At 45.9% G+C, this 25827-nt stretch overlaps 1 protein-coding gene across 1 annotated transcript in view; it reads left to right on the forward strand.

Annotated features, from left to right (window-relative positions):
* Xylt1 (xylosyltransferase 1) overlaps positions 1–25827 on the forward strand; it is a 286652-nt gene that overhangs the window by 197513 nt on the left and 63312 nt on the right. Inside the window, exons 4-5 of the mRNA NM_175645.3 lie at positions 13383–13555; positions 15046–15248. Coding sequence (NP_783576.2) covers positions 13383–13555; positions 15046–15248 — 376 coding nt within the window. The remainder of the gene's footprint in view (positions 1–13382; positions 13556–15045; positions 15249–25827) is intronic.

Consider the following 25827-nt stretch of genomic DNA (forward strand, 5'->3'; position numbering starts at 1 on the left):
ACCAGTAAAAGCACTCATAGAAGGAGCTGAAGCTCTCGTGGTTAAATAATAATAATTCCCCCTTGTCTTTAGCCCAGGACCTCAGCTCCCCTCATGCAGTCTTTGGTCTGTGCATTCCAGCCCCACCCAGGATAGCCATGACAGAAGTGGATCCTGGGATGTCCTGCTACCACAAACTTTCTCAAGTGTACACTTCAATATCCATTTCTTTCTGCACCATTAACTCACCCAGTATGTCCTGGGTGTCCCCAACATTATCAATCTGACATCCTGGAAGTCCACTGATGGGAAAAACAAACACAAGGGGGCACATAGCCAGTGTATTGGGTTGGCCTCTGTGGATAATCACTGTTGAAATAAACCTAGCTCATAAGTCAGGTGCCACATGGTGGGGCCCTCGCAGAGGACCCTGATGCTGAGATTCACTTGGCACTCTGGTTTCATGGGGGCCATGGGTAGAGGTAGTTCTAGAACAAGGCTGCCTGGACTGAAGCTCCATACTCACTCCCTGTGTGTCTCAGTTTCCCCCTTTATACAGCAGACATGCTGAGTTCACTTGCAAGTGTTTGCAAGGGTCCAATGAGATGGGAAGAGACTGGCTTAAGGACCAGCCCAAAGTGAACAGAGCTTGAAGACTCCAGTCTGAGTTGGGCACCGTGACAGCTTTAACATGACAAATGGTTGCCAGTGTGGGGAAATGTCCCTTCTTAAAAAGCTAAAAAGCAAGCACCTGCAGCGCATATTCATAGTTTATGATCAGGAGGCAGCGTTAATGGCCCATAATGTGATTACTATAAGGATTTTTATTAGGAAAATTCCAACCAATTTGGCATTAATTAATGTACTGTTAACTTTCGAGTGTTACTCCTTTAGTCCTTGGAGAGTTGGAGAAAATAAACCTGTTGTCAAAACCCTTACCCTGAGAAGTAAATAAGAGTTGTTTGCTCCTCGAGAGGCCCGGAGTAATAAAAACAGATGAGTCACTGCTGAGTTCAGTCGGTATTTATTGAGTCTGTGAGTCCCTTCAAGAGAGGAAAGAGGGGACAGAGATGAAAATGTCAAGCTGCGAACAATTCCAGAAAGAACCTGGAAGCTTCCATCTCTGGGTCAAAAGGCAAGAAGAGCATCTTGGAGCTGTAGCCACATTAGCAAGACCTTGAGCCACAGGATGCAAAAGGCTGCACAGAACCCCTGCCTCGTGCCTGCTCCCCACTTTTTGCTGCAAAGCTGTGCACTGTGTGATGGCAATTGGGAATGGCAAAACGGGTCCTGCCCATATTCCATTTCACCACTGTGGAAAATGAGTCTGTGGAGGAGCTCTCAATGCAGTCCTTAGAATGATTCCCAAGTCCCCAAATAACTTTGCTCCTGTATGGCCATTCTTGTCCAATGCGATGCTTCTACTTGGTCTCTGTGTACCAACCACATGAGCCTTCCTCTCATCTACCATGCTGGTGTGCACTACAGGATGTTTGCCTATGCTGTTCCCTCTGGATGGAGATTCTTTTCCTTCACTCTTGTCCAGTGACCTCATCAATCATTCTGTAGTCGGCAGCCCATAGGCCGTGTCTATACCCGACTGAATAGTAATTAGATTGGTAGGGCTGCCATAACAAGAGAACATGAGATGATGGGCGCCTTCAAGGAGAGAGATGCATTATCCCAATATTTGGAAACTATAGTTCAAGGTCAATGGTGCCAGCATGGTCTGAGTTGTGACAAGAACTCTCTTCTTGAATTGCAGATAGCTGCCTTCCTTGTCTTAGAGATAGTAAGCGTCTGGTATGCCCTCTTAATAAGGGCACCAATCCCATCAACCCAGGACTCCACCCTTTTGACTTCCTTTAACCCATTTGTCCCCCTTAACTGAGTGTACATCTCCAGCACCATGACATGGTAGGCTTTATGACATGGGTTTCAGCATCAGAAACGCCCCAATAATTCCTGTTGATGGTGTCTTTGATAACGATCCTATTTCCTTGGCACTGGGGAACAGAAGAAGGGTTTCATAATGCTAAATTCTTTGGTAGCTTCATGGAAAGAAGGACTGAAATAGTGTGATGGAGGCAAGGTTGGAGCAGAACATAGAGGAGATGCCCTCCCTTGGAAGGCATAGTAAGAGTCGCAATGACCACCACTGCATAGTCTACCATGACAAATCTCTCCTTTCTGGGAGCAAAAGCTTTTGCAATGAACATTATTCCCCGATAGCCCAGGGCAGCATCTACCTGGCCCATTCTAGTCACTCTTTGTCCCCTGGGCAGACTTGGAAGCTGTTTGGGAGCCTAGTGATACTAAATGCCCTGTGATGTGTGGGCCAGCCCTGTCTACTCAGCCATGGTGATCTCTAAACTCCAGTGGCCCCGCCAGACAAGCAGTGCTTGAGCGGAGGGAAGCCAGAATATGTACTGAACCACCAAGTTCTTTCTCTTCTTCCCCGGTGTGTATGTGTATGATCTGTAACATGCATAGTTATTTCTGTGAATGCATGCACTTGACCATGTGGGAATGTGTGTCTGTCTGTCTGTCTGTCTCTGTCTGCATGCGTCTGTATCTATGTATGGACTGGTAGTCTACTTCAGATTTTTTTTTCAGTCACTTTCCACCTTTACCTTTTGAGAAAAGGTCTCTCACTGATTTGACTATGCTGGCCAGTGACCTTCTGGACCTTACTTTCTCCACCCTTCAAGCACAAGGTGTCACACCCTATGTTTGTTTTTTTGTGGGTGTTGTTGTTGTTTTTGTTGTTGTTTTATATGGGTGCTGGAGATCTGAACTCAGATTCTCAGATTTTTATTATGGGTAGTTTACCAATTGCCCCATTTTTCCAACCTCAAATTTGTTATTGTTGTTGTTGTTGTTGTTTGAGAAGATGTCTCACATAGCTTCAAATTGACTAGGTAGCCAAATCTGGCTGTTTTCTTACATGGTTGAACATGGATGTTTAGGCCTAATAATGAGATTTGTATCCCAGTTCTGCAGGCCAGACGAGCTACTTGCTCTGAGTCTCTGTTTCCTTATCTAGGAAATGGAGGTAATCAGTTCTATCCACCATTGCAGTGTGGGGAGCAGATGTAAAATCACACACCCAGCAGGGCACAGAGTATCACATGATTTTTATTATAATGGCCCTTTCATCCCTGGTGCCTGGAAAAGGCCACACCAGCAAGGTAGACCAGATCTCATGGGCTGCAACGAAGCATTTTCACAGATGATGTGTAGCTGGCCAAGTGACTGGGACCTGGTGAATTGCGGGGAAATGTACCATACGCCATCAATATCCATCCCACCAGTTTCCATTTATTGAGCCGTACATCATTAGAATATCCCTGGGCTCTCCACAATAAAATCAATAAGACGGCGCAGCCACGGGCTGTGGTTTAATAACTCCAAACTTGAATAGGGGGAAAGAAAATCAGTGAGCAGGAAAATGTCCTGAGTGCTTGGTCAGAGAGTAGAGGGAGACTCTTTTTGGTAGTGTGTGGGGGGGGGGGGGAGATTAAGGGTGAACCAGACATAGACTCTAGGTAGAGGAGGGGTCTGGAGAGAAGAGATGTGACTGTTTAAATATAGGGCATCAAAGGTAGGTGCCAGGAAGTCTGAGCACATTATTGCCACCTGAGAACTTCCAAGGAAGGCTCAATCCAAGCACCCAACGTCATCTCAGGCTTCACAAAGGGCCCCTTGCATGACCACTAGATGCCTTCATTGCTCTACAACCACCACCAAGTGTGTTTACACAAACTGGAATGTTAAAGCCTCCCCAGAGAGTGTCATCTTACCAGACTACAGACTTGTGTGTGAATGGCCCATCCTACACCTAAGTATCATCACTCAACATAGGACTGTACTTAATTCAATATTTGTCAGGGTGAGACCAAGGAAAGATTTTTTTTTATTTATTTTTGCTTTTATTTGTTTTTCTGTGGTACCGAGAAATGAGCCCAGAGCCTTGCACATGCTGGAAAAGGCTTGCCCACCTCATAGCTAGATTCAAGGCCAGCATTGTTTTCTAGATCTTATTTGCTTGTGCTTTGATTAGGATGTCCATATGGTTCTGGTATGCTGGTTGGGGCTGAGAATCCTGGACCTACACCAGTGGTTTTCTATTACCCTTGTCATAACTACCCTGGGAGAGGGCTTATCACAGCTCAGATTTTGTTCCACACACTGGAGAGTTTCTGACTTGGGAGACCTGGGCGAGGGCTGACATTTGCATTTTGCACAAATCCCTTCACTTTGGTATTGCTGCTATCCGAAGACCACCTTTTAGAAATAGCTGTGGGTCATTACTTCTCAACTAGGGAAGATTTTGCCTCTGCAACTCCATCAGGCATTGGATAATGAGCTGAGACTTTTTGGTTTGCTCATACTGGGCAGGTACTCATGGCATCTAGTTGGTAAGGCGGGAACTGCCTAGGACAGTTCCCACACTAAAGAGCCATCTGTAACACACACAGCAACACAGCCAAGCTGGAGAACTTCATCCAGAGGAGGTAGTGGTTAGAAGTACTGGAGAATGGACATCTGGGCTTCAGGTGTGCTTAACACAGAGCTGTAGTGAGAGCTGAGCTGCCTGGACTCCTGTTCATCAAAGCCTGGCTGTGATGCATATTTAGATTTAAGGCAGACCCTAGCCTGACCTCTTGTCTGTCTGTTGGCTCTGTGATCATGAGCAAGAGCCTCACCCTCTCTGAGCCTGAGTCAGTGATCTAGAAACAGATCATTTCTATGTGCATCACTGTGACGGAATGCTGGAAAAACAGCCTGGTAGATGCTTACTGTGCTAAAGTCAAAATAAAACTCAAGAGGTGGTTTCCACACAGATGTCTCCCTCTAACAGAGAGATGACTCCTCCAAAATCCCACCTCAAATGATTCCCAACAAGCTCTTCCAGAAAACCTGGAGTGAGCAAGGGCCCTGCGCCAGGAAAAGTGAATATTGCCTGAACCTCTTGAGTTCCTCTGGGGTATCAAGGACTGCCTGGCATCACCCGGCTACGACCTTGTCTCACACACAACACATCCTGGCGGGGAAGGAAGCTGGTAGACTTAAGTTTGCATCATCCATGTGCCTTCTTCACCACATGCCTTCACCACCTGCTCTGCTGTATTTACTACAATAGTTCACCTTTGTTTTTTACTTCAGTGGGAGCAGGGCAAACAAATGGAAGCTTCTGTTCTCCTGGAGCTGAAGTTATAGGCAGTGTAAGCCACCCAGTGTGGGTGCTGGGAACTGAACTCAGGTCATCTGCAAAACAGTACATACTCTTAACCTCAGAGCCATTTCTCCAACCCAACAGAATGCTCATTTTTATATGTCCTTTAACATAATTTAAATGCAAGATAGATAGGTGGGTGGATGGATAGGTAGATAGATAGATAGATAGATAGATAGATAGATAGATAGATAGATACGTACGTATGTACATACATACATACATATATAGATACATAGATACATAGATAGATACATAGATAGATACATAGATAGATACATAGATAGATAGGGTATGCTCATTGGGACTGTGACAAGAAAAGAAAGAGTAAAAAGAAAGGCTGAGATGGTTTTCCCAGAATGGAACTATTTCTCTGGAGACTTAAAGATGTCTTCCTGACTCTCATTGACCTGGAGGAGACCCAGTTGCAGCTGCCATGTTGGGAACTCCTTGGGCACTTAGCTGGTTCCTCCCAGAGGCTTTGCTCTAGAGCAAAGAAAGGTCTTTGGCCTAATCCAAAACCTCTAGGAAAGAAGAGTCCAGCCTCCAGCCAGTTTGCTGGGTGAGCAAACCCAGCCACGTGCAGGAGTTCAGGCTGAGTCTTGCACGTGTGCCTCTAGGGATATGTGCATGGCTGAAGCTGTCTGCCTTCATCCGTCAGTCACAAACTATTCACTGAGCATTCACCACCAAGCTTAGCTGTGTACCAGGCCCAGAGGCCAGGACGTCCTACAGACAATGAAGCACAGGGACAGACAACTCTCAGGAATGGCAACCTTAGATCCAAAGAGTACCATTCAGACAGGGTCAGTTCCGTGATCGCCTTAGAATTCCAAGGTATCCAGTTTTTTCCACAAAATTTCAGAACTTTTATTTCTCTCACTGGTAAAATAAAGCATGGGTCCTGAGCCTGGCAGACCCAAGTGTTTCTCTCCAGCATCATATACACTAGAGAGGGTAATTTCTCATTCAGCAGTAGGGGGCTATCATGGTACTTACCTCCATGGATCTGGAGATAATTAAATAATAAACTGCAAGAGGGTGAGGGGAGTTGGCTCAGTCAATGAGGTAAGTGTTTGTAGCTCAAGCATGAGGTTTGACCCTCGGAACCCATAATCCTGGGAAAGTAGAGACCTGGTGCTTCCCAGCTGATCACCTCAGCTAAGACAGTGAGCCTCAGGTTAAGGCAGAGATTCTGTCTCAAGAAATAAAGTTTAGAGCAGTCAAAGAACATACCTGACATTGATTTTGAGTCTCCATATGTGTGAGCCCAGACATGCATGCAACACATACACACACACACACACACACACACACACACACACACACACAGAGGTGCACAACCCACAGCCCCCACCAGGCACACAATTGCACAAAAGCCAACGATGTAGTTCAAAGGTACATCACTTGCATACTATGTACAATACCCTGGGTTTTTATCCCCAGCACTGAAAAAAAAAAATTTCCTAGTAGGAAAAATCCTCCCTTCTTCTGATCCTGACGATGAGCCTACGAGCTCAGGGCTTCTGCCACACCCATCCTTCCTACATGGTGCTGTTGCTGACGTGTGACTGCCTCTCATCTTTGAAGGGTTGGAGACAGCCTGCACACCACACATTATCAATGAAGCATTAGTGAGCAGAGAAGTTGGCTATCTTCCAGAAGCTCTGCTGTGAAAAGCTGAACCCTAAACCCCGTTCCATGAGCCTCCCACGCTATGTTAAGCTAGCTGTGCCCCAGCTCACAGCTTCTGACCCAAGCCCATCTGCATGCAACCCCATTTCCACTTCTCTGCAGTCCAAAGAACTAAGTAAGCCAGAAAATGACACTCTCCCATGCCAGGAGGCACTTTGAGAATATAAACAGAATCAACAGAGAGCCTTGTTGGTAGAGTCTATTCCAGGCCAGTTGCTTCTTCCAGTTGCTTGTGATCAGAGGCAGATACTGGGAAGAAACATTCTAGATGTGGGTGTTCACTTGTGAGCAGGGGAGTCAGGGTGAGGTCTGCTCTAACCTGAGCAGATTGTTAGGAACCAGGCCAGCCTTGGACTCTAGAACCCCTCAGGGCTGAGCTAACTATTGTTTGATTCTAACAATTGTGGGCCAGTGGCTAAATAGAAATGGTCCAATTACACTTTCATTTGCTGAGCATTTGCTACAGGCTTGGTCCTGTGCTCAGCACTGAACATAAACAAAAGGGAGGGAGGTGAGACATCTATGCCTACATCCACATCTATGTGTCTATCTGTATGTGTCTGTATAGATAGCTATATCCATTCAGAGTGGAGAACACAAAGGCTTGCAGAGATCACATAACACCACCTAAAATCTCAAATTTATCCTGACCACAGGCCAAATCTAAAATCCTTACGTGGGAGTTAATAGAACTCTAGTTAAAAGCACATCCTATTCTTTCAGGGGACCTGAGTTTGGTTCCCAGCATCCATGTTGGTAACTCACAACCTTATAACTTCAACACCAAGGAATCCAATACCTTCTTCTGGTTTTCATAGGCACTACATTTATATTTGCAAACCCATACACAGATAAATAATTGAATTTTAAATCTCTTTATAACCCCAGTGTCTTTCTTTCATCTCCAGATTAAAATTCTACAAGGCACTCCAAGGCACTCCAATCACAAACACACCCAGCACATATATAGAACATATATGCAGTACCAACCCCTGTCCTTCAGGAACCCATTCCAATATAGAAGTTGCCTGAGGCCAGATAGCACTACACACCTCAACATACTCCCTCCTCCCTGCCCATCCCCTCACTGAGTGTCCATGATTCTGATATAAGATTGCATAGAATTTGCTTGTAGTCCTCAACCTTCTCTTGTAGACCATTGCTAGATTATTCAAAACACCCAAATGCAGTATAACTAATTGTGTTTAGAGTAGAACAGTAAGAAATGTCTGTATATGTTCAAGAGTGGCATATTATGTGTACATGCATGCACATGTCTCTGTGTGTGCAGATGCATGTGTCAGATACTTACAAGCAAGGGGACCTTCTCAAGTGTCATTCCCCAGACATTGTCTTGAGATTTTTGTTCTTTACTTGTTGGTTGGTTGTTATTTCTTTTTTTATTTTTGAGACACCATCTCTCATTATCCTGGAGCTTGCCAAGTAGACTAGACTGGCTTTCAGGCATTCTTCTTTTTCCACCTCCCTAGCACTAGGATTACAAGTGTGCACTTCCTGGGGAATTGAACTCAGGACCTTATGTGCACAAGGCAAGCACTATACCATCTGAGCTATCTCCCTAGCCTGCTCATTTGTGTTTAAAATAAACCTTTTCAGTTGGTAGTTGGTTAGCTCTACAAATACAGATCCCACAGATAGAGATGAATGCTTGCTTCCTGATTCTTTTCTTACACACACACCCCTATAAAACATTTGGCTTACAGTGTAGGCATAATGATAAGTTCATACAAACAACTCATAACTGGATAGTGTAGTCATAGAAATACCCCTAAGTTGTTTCCTTCTGGAATTTTTGCACTTGATTCTTTTGAACAGAGGGTAGCATAATTGATGCCAAGGAAGGTGCATGTCATGGAGGACAAGCTGGCCTTTGTGGCTCTCTTCCTGTCCCCATCCTTGACACCCAAGGGTTGCATGGTCCTCTTATAGCCCATGTGATACTGAGTCATGCTGAGTTGCTATAAGAGGCTTAGCGTGGCCCACCCTGTTGCCAGGGGAGCTGCTGGGCTCCTCTCCTCAGTCTTTACTCCTGCACTGCCAACGCGTACTTGATATTCTCCCCCATCCGTGTGGCTTTTAGCATTCATCCAGAGTCGCGGCTTCTCTGGCTGCCTCTAATCACTCTGATTTTTCCACTTAGTTTCTATTTTATGCCACAGGAATCTGATTACATTGTTAAGTTCCTGCCTCTTTCTTGGGAGCTGGACAGAGTGTGAGTTTTAGCCTTTCAGAGACCCTATCTGAAGAGACCCACATGACTCTGACCACACAACTTTATCTATCCAACAGATGGAGATCAGCTGACCTGCTTCTGAGAACAGATGCCCCTCCTTTATACAGTGGGGACAGTTTGATGGTGCAGAATGATAGTGTTTAGGATCCTGGGACACAGACTCAATCTGCTACTCAACTTCCTCCCCCCCTTCCTTCCCTTCCTTCTTTCCTTCCTTCCTTTGTCTTTTCTCCCTCCCCTCCCTTATTTTCTTTCTCTCTTCCTCCTCCATCCCTTCCTCCATTTTTTCTTCTCTCCCTTCTTCCCTCCTCTCTCCTCTCTCTTTCTTTCTGTCCCATGGGTGGAACCTACTGTCTTGAGTATGCCAGGCTGGCACTCTACCATTTAGCTCTTGGGTTTTAAGACATACCCTTACTATGTATTCCAGACTAGTCTCAAACTGGTGGCTCTCTCCTGATTCAGTCTCCGAAGTGTTAGGACTCCAGGTGTGTACCACCACAGCCAGCAGCTTAACTACTTCTTAACAAGGACCTCCCTGAGTCACAGCTTCCTTGTGCACTAAGGCCAACTGTCTGCTCCAGAAAAAAAAAATTACAAGAAACATTTTTATGACAGGATAACCATTTCACTTGTATGATGTGATTTCCAAACACTCACTTCCCTACTCCAGAACTGAAGCACCCACAACTCTGTGTCTCTGCTATGAATATGTCTGGTCTCTAACACTGTAAAGAGAATTTACAAAAGGTGGGGGATTTTGTGTTTTTGTTTTATCAGCATCAATACCCAAGACATGCTTTAAAGGACAGTACAGGGTCACTGTACCTGGCTTGGTCACTGCCTAACACCTCTCTTTGGCACCAGACATGTGGACAGAGTAGGATGTCTTTGGACTTGGCTGTTCAGCCTTTTCTCCCACCTCTGCCTTCACAGTGTGGCCTGGGAAACATGCCAAACATGCTAAGCCTCAAACAGTGTTAATGCATTCTTAACCAGGACCAAATAACAAACGACTCAGAGCCCCCAACATAGTTTGTGGCAGGCCCTCAGGAAACATAAGCTCCTCTGAACTACCACAACATCCACTCTTCATCAGAATTCATTTGTTCATTCATTCACTCATTCAGCAACTCAGGCAAGAGAGCCTGTGACTAGAGGCCAAATGAGTGTTGAATGAATGAATAGCATTTGGTATGATAGGATGTCAGATGGGGAGTTGAATGGTTTCCTGAGTTTGGATGGATGGATGAAGTAGGTGGGAGGGGGGTGGTTAGGTTGTTGGAGTGGGTAGATGGGTAAATGGATTGTGTATGTGTGTGTGTGTATGTATATCTGTGTGTGTGTGTGTGTGTGTGTGTGTGTGTGTGTGTGTGTGTGTGTGTTTGAGAGAGAGACAGAGACAGACAGAGTATATGTGTTGTCCATATAAAATGGGTAGATAGGTAGATTAATAGTTAGATGGATGAGTGGGTAAGTAGATGAATGAAATGAGAAAATGTTTGTATTGATGGATGGATGGGTAGATGCAATCAATAGGCTTATGCATAAATGGATATATGAAACTTTATTGGTCATCTAGAGTCAGTTCCTCATCAAATACAGAAATTCTTTAATTAACCCTTTTAAACGCCTCTGGACCCCTGCCTTCTTATCTCCAATAACTTACAAAATATTTCATTAACAAACACCATTGTCAACTTTTCAAAGTCTTACTGTGATTGTGGAGTCTAAGTTAGTGGTTAAGGGCCTGGTCTTTAAGAGCTGGGTTTCCAGCTCAGCTTAACTAATTAAAGCTGCATGACCTTGAACAAATCCCTTGGCCTCTCTAAGCCATGGCTTTTCATCTGAAGAATGGTGGTAATAGCAACCTTGCTGGGTTGTCAGGACGATTAATGAAATAATGAGATCAAGGCCAGACCAGTGCTCCAAACAGGTATTGTTATTGGGCAGAGCTGGCATGTCCACTCTTGAAGCTTTTGTTCTTCACAGAGCACCTGCTGTGCGTTGGATTTTACCTGAGCATTATGCATCTGATGGTAAATAAGAAGGATAAAGTCCCTCATCTCCTGCACCTTATGCTCTAGCAGAATGCTCAGATAATAAACAAGCAAACACATAAACAACTTCAGATGGTGCTAAATGATGTGCAGAAAATTGGAACAGGTAAAGTGAGAGATGGAGAGTGAAGATGATCTTTTATTGGACTTGGGCTGGTGACAAGAAGTTGTTGCCATTCTAAGCTCCAGGGAGATGGTATCCAGGAACGAGGAATCACTATCAAAACGCCCCAAGATAAAGGAGTTTGTGTAGGTAAGGTAAAAAGCAAGAAATCAAGGAGTAAGCTGGTCACGAGACTGCTCAGAGCAGAGGTCAGAGGAGAGGCTGTGTCAAGTCGAAAGCCCAACCCTGTGGTTTAGACATTACTCCTGTTGGTTCCAGGGGGGGGGGGGTTGTTTGGTTTGGTTTGATGATTTTGTCATTCATAAAAAATAGGTGAATGATTTAAAGCATGCAGGTTTCACTATGAAGCCTAGACTGGCCTAGAATTTGTGATTCACCTGCCTCAGCCTCCCAAATACTGAGATTACAGGTATGTGTCACCATCCTGGCTTTGAACATCCTTCATTTTAATCTTGTCCCCTGGAAAGAGCCTTCATCTGACAGCCACTAAGCTTTCTGGTAGCCGCCACCACACACTCCCACTCCCGGGCTACTGACCACCAGGCTGAGCAGACTGCATTCTCAGGAACCTCAGTCGACACTCTGGGCACTTGAAACCATAGCAACCTCAGTCTGGATACCTGAAACCATAGCAATGTTCTGGACCTCACAAGCCCAAAGCCTGCCAAGAATAAAGTTAAACTACAAGAGATTAGATCAGTCTGGGAGATCCAGACAGCACCAAGTCAGTGTAACTTGTAACACACTAAACCGGGAGGGTGTTACACACTGGCCTTGGCCCTGGAGATGGGGATTTTCTAAGGCTGATGTTGAGATAAGAGGTGTCTGGAACCATTTATCCAGGTGGATTGGGGATAGGATCTGGCTCTTCAAAGGTAACATATGATAGTCCGTGAGAGTGGCAGATCTCCAGCCTGGATGATCTGGAGCTCACCCGGGTCATTAGGGCTTAGATAGCAGCAGCAGCCTCTCAGAAGAGCTTCCCTCTGTGTTGGGTTTCTTCTGGCAACGTCTCTCCATGTAGGAATGGAAAAGTTCTTACCATCTTCCAGTTTGATGTGCAGCAAGAACTTCTTTATCTGTTAGCTCCCACAAAAACAAAGGCATTGTCTCCTTGGCAAACTGCTTGTTTGACTCAAACATCCATCCAAAAAGTGTTGCACGAAGGAAGTGCCAAGTTCTGGCCAGCCAGTCCTGAACACTAGGCCACCTCTGGATTGATAATCAGGATGATGCTTCCTACATCTGTAGACGGAGCAGGGGCAAGAGAAGGGGTCACAGAAAATGTAAGATAAAGGGCTGAGGAAATAGTTCAGATGGTAAGGTGCTTACAGTTCAAGCATAGAGACCCAAGGGCAGATCCTCAGCACCTACGTAGCCAGTTCTGCAATCCTCGTGCTAAGGAGGCAGAGACAAGAGGATCACTATTGCCGTGATGAACCATCATGACCAAAGCAACTTGTGGAGAATAGGGTTTATCTGGCTTCAACATCCATATCACTATTCATCATTGAAGGAAGTTAGGACAGGAACTCAAACAGGTCAAGAACCTGGAGTCAGGGGCTGCTTACTGGCTTGCTCCTCGTGGCTTCTCATCCTTCTTTCTTATAGAACCCCAAGACGACCAGCCCAGAAATGGCACATAGTGGGCTGGGCCTTTCCACATCCATCACTAATTAAGTACAGCCTGATCTTCTGGAGCATTCTCTTACCCGAGATCCTCTCTCCTCAGATGACTTCAGCGTATGTCAAGTTGGCATAAAACTAGCCAGCACATAGTCAAATGTATGTATCAGTCTTTTCAAACTCCTGTGGCATAGAGAGAACAACATAAGCCCCGCAGAGTCTCCTACCACCTCCTATATGGACAGCACAGGGGTCTAGGACTTGCTTGATTCAACTGACTCAAGCTCTAGGATTCTATACAGATGCTATCAATGTTCCTGTCCCAGGGGAAGGGGAGGAGACCGTTCGTACTTTCTAAAGGGCAGACCATCCTCAACCTCGTCTCTATGGTCTTCTGGTTTTCCCTAGGCAAAGCCAACAAGAATGTCCAGTGGGATGAGGATGCTGTGGAGTACATGCCTGCCAACCCAGTCAGAATCGCCTTTGTCCTGGTGGTCCATGGCCGTGCCTCTCGACAGCTACAGCGCATGTTCAAGGCCATCTACCACAAAGACCATTTCTACTATATCCATGTGGATAAGGTAAGGAGCCACTATTCATATCCCTGTGCTGGGCTTCCTCTGCAGTCTGTCTGTCCATCTCTGATCCTTCCTTCCACCTCCCAAGTCCAGGCTGAAGTTTAGAGATAGAACAGCAGCATGTGATTCCTAAGTGATCTGAGTTTGTGTGTGTTTGTGTGTGTGTGTGTGTGTGTGTGTGTGTGTGTGTGTGTGTGTGTGTTTGTGTGTGTGTGTGTGTGTGTGTGTGTGTGTGTGTGTGTGTGTTAGTTTCAGAATGTTTCGTTGTGGTGCTCGGTTTTTCCTATAGAAAAGCTTGGTTATTTGTCTTTTTAATCTTCCTCAACACATGATAATTACACATATTTATTGATTAAAATTTGATATGTTGCTATATGTATGCACAGTGAGCTAGTCAGTTCAGAAAATTAGCATATCCATAGCTTTAAATTCCTTTCATTTCTTTGTGCTCAGATCATTCCAGATCCTCCCATGGGCTTTTTACACCATGTTCTGCATTGCTGATAGTGTTTGTCTTCCTCCTCCAAAACATAACATAACACACACACACACACAAATTTCTTAGGCAAAACCTAGCTGTGCTGTGTTTTGTTTTGTTTTTTACCTCGTCCTTTCCCTGTCTAGTGCACACTGCCTGCCCTCACAGATCTGTGAAGCTAGCTATCCTAGGAGTGAGCTCACTTTTTCTAGAGAAGTCCAGGTAGTTAAAATATCCTTTTAGACCATATGCTAATCAGTTCTTCCCTTGCCTGGCTGCAGACACAGACAACTGTCAATCAATGGGCGTGCCTGTATGCTAATACAACCTTATTACCAAAACTCATACTTGGCTTGCTGACCCAGGAGCCATCTTTTCCTAGAAGTCCCATTAATCTGTTGATGTCACAAGATATGTGCATGTCTAGAACCCTAGAGCGCCTAAGGCGGAGGCGGGAAGGTTGCTCTGAGGTCAAGTTCAGCCCCATTCTTCTCAGAAAAGCACAGGTTGAGGTTCTAAGACAGTGGTAGAATTCTCACCTAGTACAAGGCCCAGTTATAGCTTTAACACTAAATGAATCCAAAGAGGTAAAGGGCTATTTTCATCCCTAAGATGTGTTTCCAGTCACCATGTGAAACAGTAAGGGAAGAGAGGTGGTCCTGAAGGACAGAACATAGAAACCCCATCTCTTACCCACAAAGACTCATCAAATTTAGATAGGCCCGTGTTCTTGAGCTTGATACGTTGAGATAACATGCAGCAGTCATCTAATATCATGTAGTGTTCTAGGTCCATCACCTCAAGCCCACTGGTTAACTAACTCAGCAGTGGGCTTAAAGAATATCAACTTAAGTAGCCAGTGGTTAATATTGGTATAGAAAGACACTGCAGGCAAGCATGACAACAGCCAGTTCCACTGTGCTCAGACACACCAGCTACAAGGGACAGGGGGAGTTGGGATGTCCAGTGACTGATGTTCTCTAATCTCCTTTCTCCTTCTCTCTCCTTGGAAAAGCGTTCCAATTACCTGCATCGGCAAGTGCTCCAGTTCTCCAGGCAGTACGACAATGTCCGAGTCACCTCCTGGAGGATGGCCACCATTTGGGGTGGAGCCAGCCTCCTGTCCACCTACCTGCAGAGCATGCGGGATCTACTAGAGATGACTGACTGGCCCTGGGACTTCTTCATCAACCTCAGTGCTGCTGACTACCCCATCAGGTGAGGCAGTTGCCGGCTCCAAGCCCCAGTTCCAGGGTCCTGCTTCCCTCCCCTCTTCCCGTAACAACAGTGAGGAAACAAAAAAGCAGTCAGCTTCCTGTCCAGTGAAGCATCCTGCATCTCTATGAGATGCAGCTAGCATTGCATTCAGAGAGCAGAGGGCAGAAGTGGGAGTGCATTGTATTCCTAATGAAAAAGGCCAGGAGAAGCCTTGTGAATAACAATAGAAGATGAACTAGAGGTGCTGCCTTGGAAAGTGTTCCATGGCAGAGAAGAGCTGGGCCAGTCCTCCCTGAGGCAGGAACATACCTGGTGTGGGCAAGAGGTGGTTGGGCTTGGAAGTGATGTAACAGATAATGAGGGATAGAGTAACTAGACACAGAGTCAGAGAGTACTCCTGGGGTATGTCATCAAACTGTTACTCCAAGCCAAATGCAAGTGTGTTTTGAGCGGAGGAAAGACAGATCTGACCTTGATGTTGAGCTCAAAGCAGCCTATTAGAATGGCAGTTGCTTAAAGCAGCCCAGGCAAGGTCACATATAGGAAGTGAGAAAGACCCTAAAATATATTCTAGAGCAAGATGTGCAATCAAGGATGGAACACAGAAGAGCAGGAAGAACATTCTAGACCAAGCTTTGTAAGCCATGCACTATTGATGTTTGGGCTGGCAAATTCTTTACTATGGGGCTTCCCCTTGCCCTGTCAGGTGTTTATCTGTGCCTTTGGTCTTTACCTACGCTCCTAATAGCATGTTCTGCCCACCTGTATTCTTCTCACACAATGTCTGACGATGTTGCCAGATGTCCTGTGGGGGCCTAGATCACCTACAGCTGAGAGTACCACTTCTTTATATGAGAAAACATAATGGGCAAAATTATTAATAAAAAATGAACATTTTGCATCTGAGAAATCTAAAACTGGATGGAGTTTAGTGAACAAGAGCCTGATGAAAGGTGACTTTAGCTAAACAAGAATAGGGCAAGGGGTTGTCTTCCAATAAAGGACTGAATTCAGAAATTTCTCCAAAATGCAGTATATAGCAACTACTGCGGGAGGGCATTCCTTGAGCCTTTTAGAGAACCCAGTAGTTAGGTGGTCAAACTGAGGTCCACAGTCATACAGTGAAGACATGACAAAGCAAGGATTAGAACCAGTTCTGTCCATTTCCAAAGTAGATGTTCTTTCTGCTTGAACTTTACCTCTTGGGAAAATCGGGAGACTGGGCTGTCTGTAAGCTGCCTAGAAAATGCAGAAGGAAGCAGGACAGGTAGGCATACCCACAGCTGCCACCCCCAATGCTTTGCATTAATTGCAGTCCCAGCTGTAACCATGACCACTCACCCAGGAGGGTAAGGGTCTGAGAGGATGCAGGCTCAGACTCTCACCAGACTGCTCAGCATGGAAATCCGAGATGAGTTATCAAAGCAGCAGCAGACTTACAGAGACATTAATTCACCCATGTGATACCAAGAGGCAGTAACAGACTCTAGCAGAGCACCAGGCATTGCAAGGCACATTGCAAGGTGCACATCAGCTGTTGGCATCTAAGTTGCAGCCGAGTTTGCATTGTTTATCTTTGCAAGGGCCCCAGCTGTCTTTCTCAGACCACGTGCTGAAGGTGTGTTCTTCCTGGCTCCTTTAGCTTTACAACTCAGTGTTTGTGTCTCTGCCTGGCTTGCTCTTCCTCCGTCTCCCAGGTAATTGCCAGAGCGTCCACCCACCCTCTCAGCTCTTCTGCGCACTCTGTCTTGTCAGCCTCAAGGCTAGCGGCAGCTCGTGCTCCGGGCTCTGCTATTTCCTCTTGCTGTTGTTTCTATGAAGTCGCCCCACACAAAAACATATGGATTTTGCAGATGAATGGTTTCATCCTGGGCAACTCTGATAGGTTTCACGTTCCATCTGCTGTTCCATCTGTAGCTTCTAAAACAACTCCTTCCATCCCGGGAAGAATAAGAAAGTTAAGAGCTTTCCCAAAGTGGGGTGGAAGTGCCCACTTTAGACATTTTCAAGAGGCTTTGAGGACTTCGGGAGTCTTCACGGACAGAAGCAGCCTGAGGTATCCACTCTGAGTCCCCCTCCCCCTGCCCACCATTACTGGGCGTACAGCCTCTCTTCCGAGGTAATTAAGACTCACTGGCATGTTAGCTCCTGGACACGGGTAGCCATGTGAGTTGGTGCATACTACTTCAATTGTGTATGCTTTAATTTTCTACCTTAAAATTGAGCGTGGCAGCAGTGCTTCTTGCAAGAGATTGTTGGGGGAGGAAAATGAAAAATGGTCCCACAGAGGCAACACACAGAGCCTGATGCATAGCAAGTTCTGGATAAACACTGGCTGGTCACAGCCATGGGGTGGTATGTGTATCACAGGCAGGACTTCACACTCTCCCTCCCTTCAAAATATTTCCCCCTTTCCTCTGATGGAGTGAAAAGACAAGTGATTATTTCTTGACTCTCATCCCTTCCCAAGGTGTGAAAGGCAGAGTGAGTCTGGGAACAGTGTTTCAAGAGAAAACAAGACATGATTCGTGTGTAAAGGAGATTCATGTGTGGGTAATGGACAGACTAAGTGTGCTCACACACCATGCTTTACCGTCCCGCTGTTGATGGCAGTACTGCCCTGTGTAAGCTCTGGTTGAAACTAGTACATGCACAATGTATAGTTAGACATGAGTGTTCCCAAGTTCTAGTTCTCATCAAAAGGCATGCTCACCGTATTTCTCATGTCTTACCAACCAAGAAAGTAACCATACCTATCGTCCTTTTGACTGGCCACATGTATGTGGGGATGAGGCCATGAACATTTCTCCCTCTTGTTTGGTTTGGACCTGCACAGAGACATCCATCGTTCGGACTTTTGCTTTAGCAAAGGGTAGAAGGTTGAATATGTCCACAGCCCTGCTCAGGGTTCATACTCTGCCTGTGGTGTGTGTGTGTGTGTGTGTGTGTGTGTGTGCATGTACATGTGCATGTGTGTAGCAGAAGCTGTTGCCTATGGGAAACAGTGTTGGGATATTTAAAGCTAAATCCAGGATTTGCCTTTTCTGCCTCTTGGGGACACAGGGCTGTAACATGTAGCACATGGGATCCACTATGTAGACATATAAGTTTTGTTAATCATAGACGCAAACCTGTGTCTTGAGAGAGTACCAGTGTTGGGGACCATGTACTTGAATAAATTAGCAAATGCAAGTAGATAAGACAGGAAGCAGGTAGCCAGACCTCTCTATGATCTCTCCAAATCCGATCTGTATGAGACCTAACATGGAAGCACTCACTGCATACCTATTATGTTCCATAACCTCTGTTGGGGAATTTAACACATATTTTGATTCTCATCCTATAAAAGAAAGATGTATAAGAAGCCTACTAGTAGCTTCACAGGCTTACTGTGAGTCAAAGCCTTGTCAAGATCAGTGGTTTAACAGACATACTGTGAGTCAAGGATCTGGAGCAGAGCTGAGGTGCCCAAAGATTGGAAGTCAATGGGGGCACCCAAATTCTGTGCTCAGTCATTCCTATGTCATCATCCCTTCCATCTCTCATTGGCTTGTGGGGGTAGAAGAATCCCTGTGACATCAAGAGGTAGTCACAGACAGGAGTGCACAGCCCATGGGTGCACAGTGCTTTGTGGGTGCCAACCTTCCAATGATGCTGCGGGCAAGGTGTATTTCTGGTGTAATTCTTGCTTACTCCTGAATCTCTGCTGAACAGGAGAGCTCTCTCCAGCAGTTCTGGTTGCCTGGGACAGAATCAGAGTCACAAATAGAAATCAGAGACTAGGGTTTGAAATCTAAGCTTCCTTTATCTTCTTCCTCTTGGTCTTACTGCCCAACCTCTTGTAGAGCAATTCGGGGGTATATTGGGGGTGGAAGAGTTCAAGCCGCCCTAGTGAGGCCAGTGGAGAGAACCCTATATACCCATGAGTGAATTCAGCAGATGGGACTCCTTTTAACAAACCCAGAGGTTTCATAGGTCTACTGTGAGTCAAAGTCTTGACAAGATCCAGTCAAGGTCTTGTGATCAAACAGAAGAGCTAATAGAACAGGACCTTGAGTTCACTTGTTAATCTGTTGTTTCCCCGGTGTCCACACTAGGAAGCAGGAGATCTTATGTCCATCTTGAGATATAGTGTTGATGGCTATGGGAGAAGAGATGGAAGGGCCCACATAGAGGTAGGAAAACCATGGAGAAGGTCAGTGCTTCTGATGCTCCCAGAACCATATCAACAGAACTGCTCTCAATCTCCAGGCAGAGGCAAGCATCCAGAAGCCATAGGAGCTTCCAGAATCCATGCAGCCATTTAGCCTCACAGCTAATATGGCCAGGCAGCCACCTTCTGCTTGGGGAACTCGAGCCCCACACCTGCGCAGACATCCTCCTTCAGGAGACTCACAGAGCATTTCCGTGGGAGATGGAGCAAGAACAGAACAGCCCAGTGACCTGAGACAAGAATTTGGCAGAGCAGGTTCATAAGAGTTGCTTGTGAGCCAGAGAAATCACAGCCTATAGATTCGAGCAGAATGGAGGTTGTTTGGAGGTGTCTTCTCTTCGTTTCCTCAGCCATTTTATAATTATGGTGAAGCAGTATGTAACTTGAAACTTACTATCTCTGTCATCTGTAAGGATGCGAATGAGTGGTGCTGAGTGTGTGTTCTTGTTGGGCAATCATCACACCCATCATCCCAAGGGCTGTCTTGACCTTGTAACCCCTCCCACCACCACCCTCCCCCGCCACCTCCAGCTCTAGTCCTTGGCAACTGATCCATCTCTATGAGTTTGCTAACTCTGTGGACCCCGTGTGAGTAGACTGTGTGTGGTTCGTAACTGTCTTATTTCACTTAGCAGTGTGTCCTCAAGTTTCAGCCATGTGCACTTGTGTCAGAACGGCCATCTTTTTAAAAGTTGGTGTTTTCTGTGTGACCACATGGAATGATTCTAACTTTCAACTATTTGGAATAATGCTGTCATCAGCCTTGATGTAGAGATATCTCCTCAGGACACTGTCTCTATTCCTTAACTGAGTTTGTATATTGTTCAATCATATAGTCATCCAATCTTGGTCTTTTGGTGTAACAACCATAATGCTGTCCATAATGACGGCACCATTTTGAATTCCCACAGTACTGTGTGAGAGTTCTGGCTTCTTCACATCCTCTTTCACACTGATTTGTTTGTGTAAAGTAATTATCCTAAGGAGTTTGACGTCTCTCTTGTACTTTTTAAACACATAAACCCTAAAAGCCCAAGAACCCTTGGACAGCTTATATACCTGTTTGTAGACCAGATAAGGAGCTGTCTCCCAACAAGAGCTTGCAACCCGTTCTTTTGGTGGTGGTGATGGTGGCAATGGTGATGGTGGTGGTGGTGGTGGTGGTGGTGGTGGTGGTGGTGGTGATGGTGATGGTGATGGTGTCTAAGTACAGATGCACATGTACCATGGCATGCATGTGTCAATCAGAGGACAACCTCCGGTCTGTCCTCATCTTCCATTTTGTTAGATACAGGGTCTCCTTTTCACTATCACATACTCTAGGCAACTTGGTTCATGAGCTTCCAAGGATTCTCTTTCCCTTCCCTCTTACCTGACCACAGGAGTGCTGGGATCACAGACACTCATTACTGTGTCTTTCTTTACACGAGTCCTTGGGATCCAAACTCAGCTCTGTATATGTGTATGGCAAGTATTCTACCCACTGAGTCATCTCCCCAGCCCTCAAGCCATCCTTCTAGAACGTCACCCCTGCCCACAGCCATCTAACTTCACATCTCCCCAGGGCAGGTAGAAACTTGTGTACCCTTCTTAGTGCTGCTGAACCCAGCATCCACCCACACAGCCTAATAGTAACCTAACAGACACTCTCATATGCATCCTCACTTCAGATGCCCTCCATCCACAGCCAGGTTGGACCCTTGTCAACTCAGCCCCACTCAGAAACCCCCAGGGGATCACAAGCTAAACCACACCCAGAGAGACCAGAATTTCTGGCAAGCTTTTACCAGGTAGCTTCCCAGGTTGATTCCCTGGAGGTTGGAGGCTGTAGCAGGGAGACATTTCTCTCTCAGTGGGGCTTAACCATCATTATGAGTTACTCAGTAAGGAAAATCTGGGCTATGAGTGATTCTCAGAAATCCAGGGCTCTGCTTTGGACCTACTGATTACAGAGTCTCTATGTATAAGGATCTCTGCACATTTAAATCTCCGCATATGGTTGTAATACAAGGAAGAGGGCCAAAAGCCACTGTCAGGAGGTGGGGGCAGAGACATTCATCACAGAATTTCAGAAACAGAAAACAAATAACTGCTGTGATAGGAGGTATGGGTACTGGAGAGATGGCTCGGTCGGTAAAACGCTTGCCAGCAAGCATATGGACCACGGCTTAATCCCCAGACCCCATGTAAATGATGTTGAGTGCTTTGTAATGTCAGTGCTGAGGAGATGGGGACCAAGCAGTAGATCTGGGCTCACTGGATAACCAGCTTAGCCAATCCTTGAGTTGCAGGCTAATAAGAGATACTGTCTCAAAATACAAGGTGAACAACTCCTGACCTACAACACCTGAAACTTCACAAGTGAACACACACACACACATGCACACACATGATGCACACACACAAAAACAATAAAATATATGAGCTGCAGGAAATAACTGAGCTTGCCAGGAAATCTTATTTTAGGGTGCCAGCTTGGGTCTTTGAGTGTGACCTGTGCTCTTTCAGCATCCGAACCACTTTTATCTGTGAGTGCTCAGAAATGCACACCCTCTTTCCTGAGACCCTGAAGCCCCAGGGACAAAAACATCCAACAAAGTCTCCTCCCAGATAATGTGGGATCTGAAAGGGTGCACCTGCTCTGCCGCTGCTGATGCGGGGACTGGGATAGCGAGCCTTGCTGGTAATTATGCTGTTAACGGCCTTGTTTGCATCTAGTAGCAAAATAAACATATCTCTAGGCCTGTTATTTTTCCAGCCGACAGCCCACACCCCCTACACTCACATCCCTCCGCCTTTGCAGAAATGCCACTTGCTTTCCTCCTGCCTGATGCTCAAGCATTGTTGATCTGTATTTTAGATCAGACAGCTCTTGGGTCTTCTTGAAACTAAGACAAACCCCCCCATTATCTACTAGACAAAAGGGGAGCAGCTGGAGCAGCTGGAATTCTCTTGAGAGCAGAGGGAAAACATTCAGGTTCCTTGGGAAGCCACAAGTGGTCACTTGGGTTTGGGACATCATCTGTAAATAAGGATGGAGATTTCTGGAGGGATGGAGAGGATGCACAGCAGCAGAAGGAATGTTGTAGAACAAAGGGCAGGAAGTGGATGGAGGTTTGCCTGAGCAGTGTTGCCAGCACCAAGTGCTGCAGTTTCCTCCTAACTCATTCACTGGCTTTCATAGGACCAGGAGACTGTGCAGCCTCCTGGGAGAGAATTGGTGTGACTTCCTATCACATTTCTTCTTTAAGAAAAAAATCAGGTGCTGGAGAGGAAGGTTTGGATGGCTCACTCTTGAGTGGTACTAAATCTACTCTCTGGGCTGCAATCTAGCACAGTTGGCTCCTTCCTACAAAGGCTGCTCTTTGAGAGACTATTGGAATCCAGGCAATATGCTAATGCAGAACCCTCTAGTGACACATTTAGGGGTGATGCAAATGCACCCTAACACATCATCCAAAGCGGTGGACCATATGATGCCACACCAAAAAAAATTGAAATGTGCCTCATGGGGCAAAGCAACTAACTTCTAAATTTTATTTTAACATAAAGGTTAATGGTTACCCAGAATCCTTGTTTGTTTCACGGAGCGCAACTCCACTGGACAATATTAATTATTTGCTTTTATAATCCCAAAAGAGGGGTGAGCCAATGTTTCAAAAAAACAGATTGCTACAACGCCCTGCTGATGGTCTCACCAGATCTCAGGTCTATGGTATGGTGAATTTTTTAAAGCTATTTCATCCCAGTTTCTTCCACCGTAGACCTCAAGGGTCTCCATCTTGTCCTGGCTGTTCCTCTGTGGCCACGGGAAGGAATGGTGCGTGCAAGGATGCTCTAAGTACATGCTGAGGATTTGAATGTGAGCCTAGGGTAGTCCATGGTGCAGGCAAACAGCTCTGTGGTGTCTGTTTTCCCTCTTGCCTGTTCCTGACACCTGTGAACAGGTAGAAGTTCATTTCAAGGGCAACCTGGATAGATAGCATCTCTTAAAATGTCAAGTGGAACAGGGATTTGTGTTTGCTGCTTTTTTATATTGATGATGGAAGAGATTCGGAGGAGTACAGGGCCTACTGGGCAGAGTTATATTACAACCGTTAGATGAATAAATGTAAAATGTGAGTTTTTACATCTTTATTATGTATGTCTCCTCCCTTGGTGACATCCTGCATCATGGCTCTGCATGCTGAGTAACCTGTCAGGGCCCTAAAAGTAGACGCCCAGCAGAAGCCCTGGAGATCTGCCCTTCTCCCGTAGACAATCACAGTTGATGACATTTCTAGGAGCTTAGTGGGCAAGATATGCTGGGCCATGTGTTTGTCATGCATGATCCATGGTCATTCTTGGAACAGCCTCGGGTGGGAGATGCCACCCCAGGATCTCATTGTACAGATGAACAAACAGAAGCTGTGAAGTAAGAGAATTTTTCAGGCTCTCAAAACTCGGGCATCAGGACTAGGATTCAGATCTGTGGTGCTTCCATCACTGGGGAGAAGGAGGAGCTGAGTTCTTCTCAAGCAGTTCCTGTCACTCTTTAAAAAGCATCATCTTCATCATCATCGTCATCATCATCATCATCATCATGTGGTATTTGTGTGTGTGTGTGTGTGTGAGAGAGAGAGAGAGAGGGAGAGAGAGAGAGAGGGAGAGAGAGAGAGAGAGAGAGGGTGCGGTTATTATGGGGGTTAGAGGACAACTTCAGAAATCTCTTCTTTTTCTACCTTAGGTTGTAGAGGTCAAACTCAAGTTACTGGGTTTTGCTAGCAAGCACCTTCACCAGCGGAACAATCTCACTTGTCCTAGGTCCTCTCACACTTACTTCATAGCTCTGACCCGAAGCTCTGTGGTCATTTCCTCCCCATCCTAGTCCCTGCTGGATGAGAGCTGAGGAGAGGGTTACACACAACAGAGCCAAGAGCCAACCAGCCGATCCTTTCTGCCACGTCCTTCCTGCACCCTGTGTGATCACACGAAAAGGGCACTGAGAGTCACTGGATCCAGCTAATTTGTACAAGGACCACAGTCCAGCAGGGACTGCAGCAGGGGTTCCATAGACTGCCAAAGTAAGGGTGCTCTGCATAGCTGACCTGCTCTGCCACTGTGTCGCATAGGCAGCTGACACCAAGGGGGAAGAGTCAGTCACTCAGAACACTAATCCATGCCTTCACAGTCTGCATGGGGACTTGAGGGAGAGTGTTTGCCCCAAGCATAAACCTAGGGACCAGCTGTTCTGCCTCCACCAGTCGCAACCATCACAGCCCTCCGTAAGCCTGCCTGCTGAGGCTTGGACTCTACAGATTCTGCCCTTAAGTGCCTGGCTGTGGTAATCCATGGGATTCTCGGGCATTTAAACATTAGTCTAATTCAGGCGCAATTAAGAAGGAATGGTTGTTATCATTTCCAATATGCAATAATCATTCCCATGCAATAATAATAATAACAGCAACAATAATAAATATGCTGACTTTTTTACTCTATCAACTGCTCTACCGGGGCAGAAAAGAAGCCATGTGACCTCAGCCTCCTCCATGTTAGAAAAAAAATGTTCCCCACATGCTTAAAAAAAAAAAAAAAAAAACACTGTTTCTGGGTTTGGAGACAGGGCTTAGAAGGAGGTCATTCAGGTTTACTGAGGTAAATGAGGATTGGTTCCAGGTTCTACAGAATTAGGCAAATAGACACCAAAACACCATCTTTGTTTCTCTCCTCCTTGAGAGAAACCAGCAAAAAAGTGGCCATGTGCAAGCTGGGGTGAAGGCCTAAACTGGAAATCAAATGCCCTAGGACTTTGGTCTTAGACCTTCAGCTTCCAGAGCGATGGGGAAAGTGTCTGCTGTTTAAACTTCCCAGTCTGTACAACCTGAGCTAATACACCATTGCCCACCTCCTATCGGTACTGTGTTCTCATGATGACTGAGGGCAACCTTCTGAGTCTGCATTTTCATACCCTCAAAAGGAGGTTGGCACCACTGTCTGTGGCAGAGCGATGTACGGAGCAGTGTCCAATGAGAACCTGATCATTGACTGCATCTAGCTTGCTGACAAAATAGCCCCATGAGCAGAAGGTCTCAGGCCCAAGTCTACATTCCCAAATCCCCTTCATCGCCACAATCTAAACATGGTTATGCTCAACCGTGCTGATGTTGCACAAGAAAACAGCTGAGACTACCATCTTGTCTTGGTTAACATGCCTATCAGCCCAGCACAAGGCAGGAAGAGTCAAAATGGAAAAATGAGGCTGATGTTGACCTCAAAGATGCAACCCAGGCCCCGGGGCAAGAAGTATAGGGCACAGCAATGGTACTGAGAAGGAAGTCCTGATGGCATCTTTCCACTCACTAAGTGATGCCTCTGACCTTGAGGACT

The sequence above is a fragment of the Mus musculus genome, chromosome 7 (assembly GCF_000001635.26).
Source record: "Mus musculus strain C57BL/6J chromosome 7, GRCm38.p6 C57BL/6J".
Classification (NCBI taxonomy): Eukaryota; Metazoa; Chordata; class Mammalia; order Rodentia; family Muridae; genus Mus; species Mus musculus.